Genomic DNA, 11,413 nt, shown 5'->3' with positions numbered 1-11,413 from the left:
GTTATATCAGTATACAAGTAATACAGACGCAACGCTCACAATAGCCTTCAATTGGAATGAACTTAAAGGATTTGTGTAATTGTCACATTTATAACATTAAATTAGTTTCGAATTACAACTAAATTACTGTTTCATGTGTTTTTATGATTAAATCATTGATTACTGCTGAGCTAAAGTCAAAACATCATGAACTTTATCTTGTCCGTTTATATTTATGCAGTACATTCAAGGGGAATTGGGATATATTTAGAATGTAATAATGTCGAAGGTCTAATAACATGAATATATCAGCATATTGATGCAATTAATCCAATGCATGACGCAAGGTTCACCTTGTTGTATCATCTACCTGAAATTTGTGCAGATATTATGCGACATAAACGTCTGAACTGTTAAGATCAGGTGTAAAATGATTAGAATTGATAATAAATTAAAGTACCGTAATCAAGAATGAATAGGTACATACTTATATTTTAAAGAAGGGATCAAAGGGCCAAAGGACCGAATAATTTATATTTTAATGGTTTGGTATTTGATGTAACCAGAAAAATGGTTAACCAGAAAACCTTACGTATTATTACGTATTATGGGGCAGTCTTTATTTAGCGTATCAGACTTTTTTGAAACACGGTCGAGAAACATATCTTCTGGTATATGGAGTACGTTAACAATTAAGTATCTGGTAAACGGTTTACGGGTGTACCTATTTTATTATATGCATGTGACACCTATGGTGACCATAACGCATGAACAAAGTGTCTCCCCCTTAATAGAGCCAATATGATAAGTGCTCAAGAACATATTCTTAACTTAGTCTGGTTTAGTACCTAATTTAGGTCGAATATAATAGTAGGTATAAACCGATGGGATAAAGCACCGTTTTATGTCACGGGCGCGATATCGAATCCTGAGCAAATGAGGGGCTCCAGATTTAAATCCCGAGCGCAGCGAGGGTGCCACGAGTTAATTCCTGAGCGAAGCGAGGGAATTAAAACGGAGTCCTGAGTGCAGCGAGGGTTTCAAGCTCGCCCAAGACGATAACAGCTTTATCCCAAACTTCAAACTCCTGTTAATACTGCAGCGTTTTGAAACACTCGCGGCTTTTGTTTTATTTTCTTTGTTCTTCGTATATGGCTTGTAGTGGCCAGTTCGATTTTGAAATAGGTTCTTTTTGCTGTAGGTCTCTATGGAACAATTTTTCATACGAATTCAAATCTCATTATTAACCAGCGGGTTATAATTATATTATATTTTATTCTGATATATGTGATTAACACATTTTTGGGGTAATATAATTTGTGAAATCGATTTCATTTGATTAATGTTTTTGCTTGACAAGTGACATGCGAACAGCAGTCCAACGAACTTGCTATGCTTCGAGGATGAAAATGTCATTCTTTGTTTACACTCGAAGCGTGTATGTGTCATCGCATCATTTTAAATTTGAATATGCCTCCATATATTTCCTGTAAGTGATTTTATTTATTTCACTTCTCTCAAAATCTTGATACCTATACTTATTTACTAGATACTGTAATGTATGGAGGTAAGAAATTCAAATTTAAAATGGTGATGAGTTCATGTCTATATACGACTGTTGTTGTTGTGTGTGAGTGTGACATATATTCTACTATGCAATAATACCTTTTCGAGTAAATAATTAGTGTCTTATATATTTGGGTGAGTTCTATTTTGGCAACAGCTACAATCGGCATCTGAACTTTAAAAAAACCGGCCAAGTGCGAGTCGGACTCGCTCGCGGGTTCCGTACTTTTTAGTATTTGTTGTTATACCGGCAACAGAAATACATCATCTGTAAAAATTTCAACTGTCTATCTATCACGGTTCATAAGATACAGCCTGGTGACAAACAGACGGACAGACAGACGGACAGCCATACGGACAGACGGACAGTGGAGTCTTAGTAATAGGGTCCCGTTTTTACCCTTAGGGTACGGAACCCTAAAAATCTGTTATTTATAAGTTATTACTCGTAACGCATCTTGCACGCATTGTCAAAATGAGGTGAATGAGATATCATTTTTAACCGACTTCAATTTCATAGAAGGAGGAGGTTCTGTATTCGGTTGTGGCTATGTTTTTTTTTTTTTTTTTTTTTTTTTTATGTATGTTCACCGATTATTCCGAGACCCGTGGTCCGATTTGCGTAATTCTTTTTTTGTTCGAAAGGAGCTACTTCCAAGTTGGTCCCATATTAATCTGGTTCTGATCTGATGATGGGATCCCTGAGGAATTGAGGGAACTCCTCAATTTTTAAAGGCACATGTATGGTGATTTGGGTGGTTTCATAAGCAACTTGAGCATTTTCTCTCGAAAACGACTAATTTGATAAAGTGGACCTGATGATGATGATTGTTTTGAAGATAGTGATGATGATTTTTTTAATGTAGGATGTTCAGCGATTACTCCGAGACCCGTGGTCCGACTTGAACAATTCTTTTTTTGTTTGAAAGGAACTACCTCCAAGGTGGTCCCACATTAATCTGGTGCTGTTCTGATGATGGGATCCATGAGGAATTGAGGGAACTCCTCAATTTTTAAAGGCACATGTATGGTGATTTGGTCGTTTTCTTAAGCAACTTGAGCATTTTTTCTCGAAAACCACCAATTTGATTAAGTGGAGCTGATGATGATGATTGTTGTGATGATAATGATTTTAGCGATTACTCCGGCACCCATGATCCGATTTGAGTTATTCTTTTTCTGTTTGAAAGAAGTTACCTCTCCAAGGTGTTTTCGTAATATTTTTGGTTTTGATCTGATGATGGAATCCGTGAGGAATTGAGGGAACTCCTCAATTTTTAAAGGCACGTGTATGGTAATTTCGGTGTTTTCTAAAGTAACTCAAGCATTTCCTCCCCAAACCACCAATTTGATGTAGTGCAACTGTAGCCTAACCACGAGTTTGACACTAATTCATAACTTACTTTGTACACTAATATGCCAGTACGAGCGAGATGCATAAACAGTAAGTTACGCACACGATAGCGAATATATCAATGTCAAACTCGTGGTAAGGCTACTGATAACTTCCCTCGTATGTGTATTATGATTTTCGATGGTAGGTAGGTAGTGTTGGAAACAACCAAAGAGACTGAGAGGTGAAGATAGAGGGTGTTAGTGTTTGGGGGGTTTGAGGTTGGGGGTTGAGGGGAGGTGAACTGATGGGTCGGGGACTGAGGGGTTGGGAGTTAAGGGATTGGGGGTTAGGGTTACTAGTTAAGGGGTCTGGGGTTAGGGGTCGGGGAATGGCGGTTAAAGGATTGGTGGTTTAGGGTCGAGGGGTTCAGTGATCAGGGGTTGATGTGCTTTGAGGTTGAGTGATCGGGGGGTTTGAGGGATTGGGTCAGTGGCGGGGCGGAGAATGGATTTAGTGTCAGGAATGATTTCCCAGACGGACTCGAGGAAAATTCTGATTATTTAATAAAGTTTACGAATTTACTATTTATTAATTAATTTATTTATTTTTAATTTTTTTATTTTTTATTTTTTTGTTTATTTTGTTCAACATGATTATGTTTTTCATTCATGCGTCACGCTCTTAACTATGTCTTAAAACTAAAAATGGAAAAATAAAAGCTTTTATAAAAAAAAGATAAACCGACTTCAAAAAGGATGAAATAAAATATTATCCTTTTTAGGGTTCCGTGTTTAAGTATATGCGTTACCAACTGATATGTTTGAAGTCGGTGCCAAGCCAAGTACTCCAAGTAGTAACAATACCAGTCAAAAATAATCAGCTTTATGTCTATAAATCCCATTACAACAGTACAAATATTATAAACGTGAAAGCAATTATGTCTGCCTCTTTGTTACCTTTTCATGGCTAAACAACTGAACCGCTTTAGCTGAAAATTTGCATGAAGGTTCCTTGAATTGTTTTATATTTTGAAATGTAGTTCTCTGGATAAGCGACAGAAAATAACTCAGTCCCAATCCCACACTTGCGTGCTATGACTGTTCAAGAATTAGTATGAAATGCTCTTTAAAAAAATACGACGAAAAAACGTATTAGATTTACACTAACGTGCCGACAAGCATGGTACGAACTGCGCCAAGAAGGTTCAACCGTGTGTTCTGTTCTGAGGTATACAGAAAGTTCGTTTATTGTCGTCGTGTACGCTGCGTCTTACATAGGCGAACACTCGCGAACGCGAAGCGAAGCGACGCGGCACGGCGCGGCCGGCCCAAGGCGTTCGCGTTCGCAACAAGATCGCCCACGTAGGACAATTCTATATCTATGTATCTTTATCGAATTGCACTGCAAAATTACTATGAATATATGGTTTAAAATTTGGCTTGGCACCGACTTCAAACATATCAGTTGGTAACGCATATACTTAAACACGGAACCCTAAAAAGGATAATATTTTATTTCATCCTTTTTGAAGTCGGTTTATTTTTTTTTTATAAAAGCTTTTATGTTAGTTCGAATCGGCCTCTCGCTCGATCAGTAGGTGCATCTCCGGTCGTTGACCGCGCTGCACGCTGGCTCCAACCGACTTTTAATTCAAACTTAGCCGCGTGTTCCACTAACCTATAAATAAATGTATGCATACTGCAGTGCAGACAGTATGTTACTAGTTACCTAACATACAGGTACCCAATTTGCTTGGTGTGTGGTGAACAGATGGCATGTAATTCGTTTGATTTTCTACCGAAACATAAACAAAATGAAATTTTAATAGATATTTAAAATACGCCGCTCATTTTTTTTTATCTAAATTAAAATAATTTAACAATCACAAACTGAAGTTAAAAGCACTGCAAAAGTTTATTTTTCCAAACTGTTCCTCGTGTCATAGACTTGACGATGCAAAACCGGAACGGAATTCATTCTTATCGCACAACATAACCGTAACAGCCCGAGCAAAATTTGTTTGTTTTTGAAATTTATTACCTACGGGAAAATATGGTAAACCATTCCATGACTTCACAATGATTGTTATGCATGGTGGGGTAGTAAACGGGCTAATTATTTCTCCGTAAGGATCTCATTATATTTCCCCTTGAAGAATTCCCTTATTTCGAAACCACCCTAGTATACTCAAATATTACCTTTAACTTTTCGAAATAAATATCGGAGCTTAATTTGGATTTCAGGGACACTGAACCGTAAATGCAAAGGTCCTAAAAATAGCTAGGACCTTCCAAAGGTATTCTGGGTTCTAGCAGTCAGTCCAAATTAGTAATGTATTTAAAATATCAATAGTCTGCTAGTCTGACATACATTCTTTGTCACGCCAATATTTGAGTCGGATGGGGATGGGATCGAGACTTGTAGACCGCGAGCCAGGCGCAAATTTTGTCAGTCATCGCCTCCCGGGCGAAAACTCGTATATGATGAACCCTCGTGAACGCCAGTCATAGAAATCTGTTCCTGACCTGCGGTCTAACTAAATATCAGATTTGACAAATGGGTCACCGGTTTATATAAAATAAAAGGTTAGGGTTTGAGATGTGACACTTTTTATATGCGACTATTTTTATCTTATAAAGAAAGTTTCATCGGGGATTTCATCGGTTCAGGATCTGATGATGAAGTTCTGAAGAATCGGGAAACTCTAAATAATATAGACACAACCTGGGTTCCAACACAATTTGGGTTTTTTAAGTGCTCCATACAAAACTTTATTTTTATAGAAACTCGGGCATAAATGCTCTCGAAAGGGACAAATAGTGCAGTAGAACCTTTTTAGGTAATATATTGCATAGTGATACGTACGTGACCCGTTATTAATATATTTAATATGTCTGTGTCTAACGGAAGGTTTGTTATTAATATTGCATAGTGTGTTAGCCATTTTAATTTTATTCATTTTCGTGCCTTAATCAACGGCCAGAAGGCGTATTCCAATTGTAATAACAGACTATGAATTTGATCTGGATTGACAGCATTTAGATGTCACAATGTATGTTGGAATAGGCCTCCAGGTAGACACTGCCGTTGGTTAGTACAGTTTCTTATGTATCTATTGCCTAGGGTCATAGTAGATGACAATACGTAAACATTAAATAGAGTTCTGAACCTTTTTTATGGCGCCTCCCGTTTGCGGTTTCTAATAGAATCTCCAACTAGCTCAGCCCAACATCGTACATAAATAATTACATATTACTCTATCGCCTTTGATATTAGGGTCGTGTTTAGATTGCTGCTATGTTGTTATTTTCAAAGAGTGTAAATCTACTGCGCGGGTTAATAAATCCTATAAAAGCGTGAATAAAAACGTTTCGGATCACGTTTGGCGACGTCGTAGGCGTGTCCATTCATGCAGCTGACTTGGTAGGCTAGTCGGTGGTGCTGTCGGTAATGATGACGTGGGGAGGACAAAATATTCCACAACCTGATTCCCTTATATATTTCGGGATTTAAAATATATCACAGCGGTTATCTAAAGAAGATTCTAATGTTTAGGTTTTGCTGTTCTAGTTTTTCGTTAACCCTTTGAACGCTTTACGGTATAAACAAAAACGTCACTGACACGTAAACCTTACTTGACAGTGTGAAGGTTACTTTGACAATATTCGTCATAACACCTATAGCCTATAACGACGACTGGTACTTGGCGTTGAAAAGGTTAAACTGGTATGGTATCGCTTCGAAGGCGCTTAAGATTTACTCTAAACCTACCGAAATAATGCAAGTGGCTCTTTCAAAACCTGGCTCCTTCATGCGACTTCTCTCCTATATTAAGATTGTCGACGTACTATAGACAAAACTAAATTAAATAAATAAATATATTTCAACCATGTGACAAAATGGTCCAGAAACCACCAGAACCAAGAGTTAGGTCATTCAATTGATTTTTGTAGGCACTAAGTTGAATTACATTGCGTTCTTGGCAGATCGAATTATCGCATCATCCAGCGTATGAGGAGCTTGGGCGGCCTGGGGTTCGCTCGGCAACCTAATTACAAGAATTGGCACTGGCAGTAGTTTTTACAAAAGCGACTGCCATCTGACCTCCCTACCCAGAGAACAGTTCAATATCGTACAATTCAAAATGCGCGACGAGGGCGACATCGTTACCAAACCTATGGGCGTCATATTGTCAGGCAGGGCGATGGCAGGTGGACTAAAGAATGACTCAGGCTAGATCGGGCCGGGCCCGGGCCGATGCGTCCGACATGTCATTTTCTATGACTGTTGATTGGTGATCACGCGTGGTGCTTTCCATAGAAAACGAAGCGCTGGAAGCCCCGGCCCGGCCCCGGCCCGGTCTAGCGTGAATCATCCTTAATAAGTATGTTGACGGATTGGTGGCCGCTATCGCGAACACAAGAAGCACCTGGCGTCAAAGATCGCAGGGCACCTCTAAATAGATAAGGCCAGGACCAGGATAAGTGGCGTACACGAAGAGAGGCTGAAAACGATGATGATAAACGATCTAACTTTCATATTATGGTTGGTTTATGGGCGAGGTTCCGCACAACGTTTCCCATGGTGCGCAGTCTATTACATATCGAGATAGCAAATTTATAAATTAGGTAGATAATTAGTTTAGAATTTTCAAATCTCATTCAATTGTATTAAGATATCTTAATAAGAATAAATGATCTTTAAACTAATATACCGGATGTTTCCTGTAACAGGAGCATTAAATTAAACTGGAGGCTGTATTCCTTAAACTGACAAACATTTGTTCAGCAACTTTTAAAAATAACTAGTGATTTGATTTTCATTACACTTTAAAGTTTATTCTAAGACGCAATGTAAAGCAAAATCTGTTATGTTTAAAGGGTGACAAGCAACGTCAAACACACAGGTGGCAGCGTACATTGAAAATAATATTTAATTAGTATGAGAAATTTATAATCTAAAAATTTCATAATTTTAAAAAGTTGCTGAACAAATGTTGGTCAGTTTGAGGCGTAAAGCCTCCAGTTTAATTTATTGCTCCTGTTACAGGAAACACACGGTATGACATCGCTTGACTCCCATATTTGAAACAAAGATAAACACTTTTACGTTAAAATTCGTCAAGCATTTTGGACCTGTAGGGCGTGTCAAAGTAATAAACATAAGAATTTTAGTGATCATTCACCTTATTGAATAGACTATATTCAGCCTTTGGGGTTCGATCTGCTTTAGACGTTTTTATAAACATCATGCAATTATGTTTACAAAAACCTATTTATGTTTATGCGGAAAATATTTTAAATATATGAAGACACATTACACATAACCATGAGACAAGACAACTCGTACTGTATGCTCACGCAATAAATTCCAAATTTTAACTGGTTATCTAATGGCCATTGCGGTTGTTATGAGTGGTGGGGCAGTATTGGAGGAACTCTTCTCGATTTTAGTCAGCTGTAGAGATAATTAACCTTTTTAGTAGGTACTTAATTATCTGTTTTGCTCACAGCTAATATTCCTGCAATTTCTATACTTAATATTAGTAAGTAGTTACGACGAGTAGTGACGTTAAAGAGACAACGCACCAGTTAAAAATAATTATGAAAGAACCTATTTGACTGGTCTATTAGGTCGTTAGTAGTAGGTAACTACCTACTACAATTAACTAAGTGTTAATTAATAAATGTAAATGTAGTTGTTAATTTGGCAAACTAGTTAATTCATTATAAATTTATAATGTTAATGTTAACTTTATTTACTTCTCTTAGTATAGATTTAAAAAAAAATTTAATTCTGGAAGAGCGAGGTCTCCTGATACAAGTACTTCATACCTAATAGGAGGACTCGACCACTATGTATTTACCAACTAAGATTGAAATGAAATAAATTATTATCTTATCTTATCTTATCTTATCTAATTGGTGAGTCGGTAAGTGTCAACTGCTGATAGGTTATATTGAATTAATGATATAAATATTTTTGTTATTCTTTTATTTTTATTAAATACGAAAACCTAACTTATAACTACAATAAAAATGACTTAAAATTTACGAGATGCAATATTTCGACTACCTATACCTATCCCTACGTCGATAACAATTGTTAAATGTAGGTACTGAGTATACTTATAAACAAAGTCTACTTTCATACAAATTCGATCCTCTTCACAGTATTAGGGATATATAATTATGTAAGTGCAGACATTTAGTGTTTGTACATAAGTACACAACACCAGGTACAATACTTCGTGATGGTTCTAGTAAGGTACATAATACAGCGATATAATTATAGTCTACAGGTTTTTTCAGTAATTTATAAACGTGAAAGGCACTATTCTTGAATAATAGGAAACATACAAATACTTTAAGTAGCGTCAAGTTTATTTGACAATTCGATTTAAAAGTATATACTTAATCATGTTTGAGAACTGGTGACAAAATTTATTCTTGCTTTGTAGTGATTTAAATAATTTGAGTGAGAAATTTTTAGCCTAGAGTTAATTCACTTGGTGTTCTACAGTGCAAATCTGTAATCATATAAATACCAGTGAGTAGCAATTGAAACATTATATAATTATGTTTAAGTTACGGACCCACAAAATTCAAATCGGTATGACACAGTCTTATTTTTCCTTATATACTTAGTGAGACGTGTCACAGCACAAAACTACTCGTAGCGAGCGGGACTCAGAGGCACCCGTCGTCGCCTCTTTCTTGGTCCTTGGTGAAGACAATAACGTCCGCTACCTCCTGCAGGTTTCAGTACGCAGCTACTGATATGGTGAGACATATCTCTCTAGTGGTATTTAGACTATACCTACTAAATGTTAACCAGTCTTGATCTCCGCCCGTGTTCACTCCATATTATGGTACACAGTCGATTAGCACTTCTTAGGGTTTATCGGTGGAGTCCCGCTGAAGGGCTGTATACGGCATGTCGTGGCACTCTCTGTGTTGGCAGACCGGAGAGACCGCGTACGTAAGTGTAGGTGACCGGGGGGCGAAGGATGCGCTTCGGTTGGGTTTGCTTTTTGGGTTGGCGCTGACGATCGGTCGGTGAACTTGACTGTGATCGTGATGTTAGGTTTAGGCTTTGGAAGACACGGCGTAGCGAGACTGTAGAGCGATGACGGCGGTGGTGGCCTGAGCCATCGCTACCGGATTCACTGGCGGAGCACGATGAATGGTCGTCGCCAGCATTTCTGTTGGGGTCGCAGCTGACGCTGTCGCTGCTGCTAGAGCTGGCGAGCGAGTCGGCGTCTGCTGAACGCCGCGTCAGCCTCCTGCTCAGCGCCCGCAGCAGCCTTCCACCGCGAGGCGCCGGAACAGGTTCTCTCATTTCTTCCATTGGCGGGCACACTATGATCTTCGGAGTCACTGATTCGCGTCGAGGGTTTTTCGAGCGCTGATCCACTAGTTTCACCGGCAAATCGCCGACGAACTTCTCACTCTTCACAATATTAACTTCTAGTATTTTCATAAGTTCGATAGTTCACTACTTTCGATGTTGAAATAATATTTTTATGTTTGGTGAATGTTGTTATGATACGTAACTTTTCCGATGTGGGCGAGTTTTGCAGAGCATAGGTCGCTTGACGAGATGTGTTTGCGAACTGATTGGTGAGAGGTGAGAGAGCGGCTTATAAGCTTTTCCCCGATCATGCGCAGTGGAGAACTCGAGGAAGCCTGCAGATGCACACGTCCGCTACGAGCCTTCTATGCTGGTAGGCAGGTCCCGAAGGACAGTGATACAATTGAAAACTTTATAAGGAATTGAAACTAGAACAACGTACCTATAGTCAATGATCTTTTGAGTGCTAGGAAATATTTTATGTATTAATCGGATATATCGGCTGGTATACCTAAACTATGTGATTTCGTTAGTATCAAATTCATCATCAACTTTAAAACAGTTCGGGTATACTTATATATTTTACCTAACCCTGAATATCTGTTATAAGACATAAAATTATGAGTTGTCAAAATATTTCGCTGCTCCTTGACGTTTATGTCGCTTTGTAGACATGGGGTTGCTAAATGGTATAGTATAGGTACTTCAATATTTATTTTTTTAATCCAAAATCATAATATATACATATACCCATATAATATATACCTTTCTGTGATAATTCGTTTTTAAAATGAGTAGATTGACATATGCAACATAATTAATCAAATATTGCATTGTTTACAATTTGCATAATAGTCTAGCGTAGCGTGAGGCTTACAAAACGGAGGTGTTGGTTTGATCCCCAGGCCGTACCAACAGATTCTAGGAATTTAATAATACACATTGTCATTCTGCGCTGAGTATATAGATTTATTTAGTGTAATTTTAAATTAATTTATTCAAAACATTTATTTACACAAATATTTACACAAACTAAATTATATGATAATATTGTTACTCATGAAAGTCACGAAATAAAACTACGGAAACTGATTAAATGATAATACAAAAAAAAACTAAAGATAGGAAGGAGAATACTTAAAATAAAACAAATGGGAAAATAAACTAAAAAATACAAAT

General features: G+C 37.6%; 1 protein-coding gene across 1 annotated transcript; it reads right to left on the bottom strand.

Moving 5' to 3' along the window:
* Positions 1-8,858: 8,858 nt before the first annotated feature.
* Positions 8,859-10,618, bottom strand: LOC134745494 (uncharacterized). Its single transcript, XM_063679538.1, has one exon. The coding sequence runs from the start codon at positions 10,361-10,363 to the stop codon at positions 9,782-9,784; it is 582 nt and encodes a 193-aa protein (XP_063535608.1). The 5' UTR covers positions 10,364-10,618; the 3' UTR covers positions 8,859-9,781.
* Positions 10,619-11,413: the final 795 nt, after the last annotated feature.

The sequence above is a fragment of the Cydia strobilella genome, chromosome 11 (genome assembly GCF_947568885.1).
Source record: "Cydia strobilella chromosome 11, ilCydStro3.1, whole genome shotgun sequence".
NCBI lineage: Eukaryota > Metazoa > Arthropoda > Insecta > Lepidoptera > Tortricidae > Cydia > Cydia strobilella.
Note: the sequence above shows the minus strand (reverse complement) of the source record. Positions and strands in the feature narration are given on the sequence as shown.

Excerpts from the sequence above, each read along its gene's own strand:
- LOC134745494 (XM_063679538.1), bottom strand. The coding sequence starts at position 10,363 with ATGAAAATACTAGAAGTTAATATTGTGAAGAGTGAGAAGTTCGTCGGC.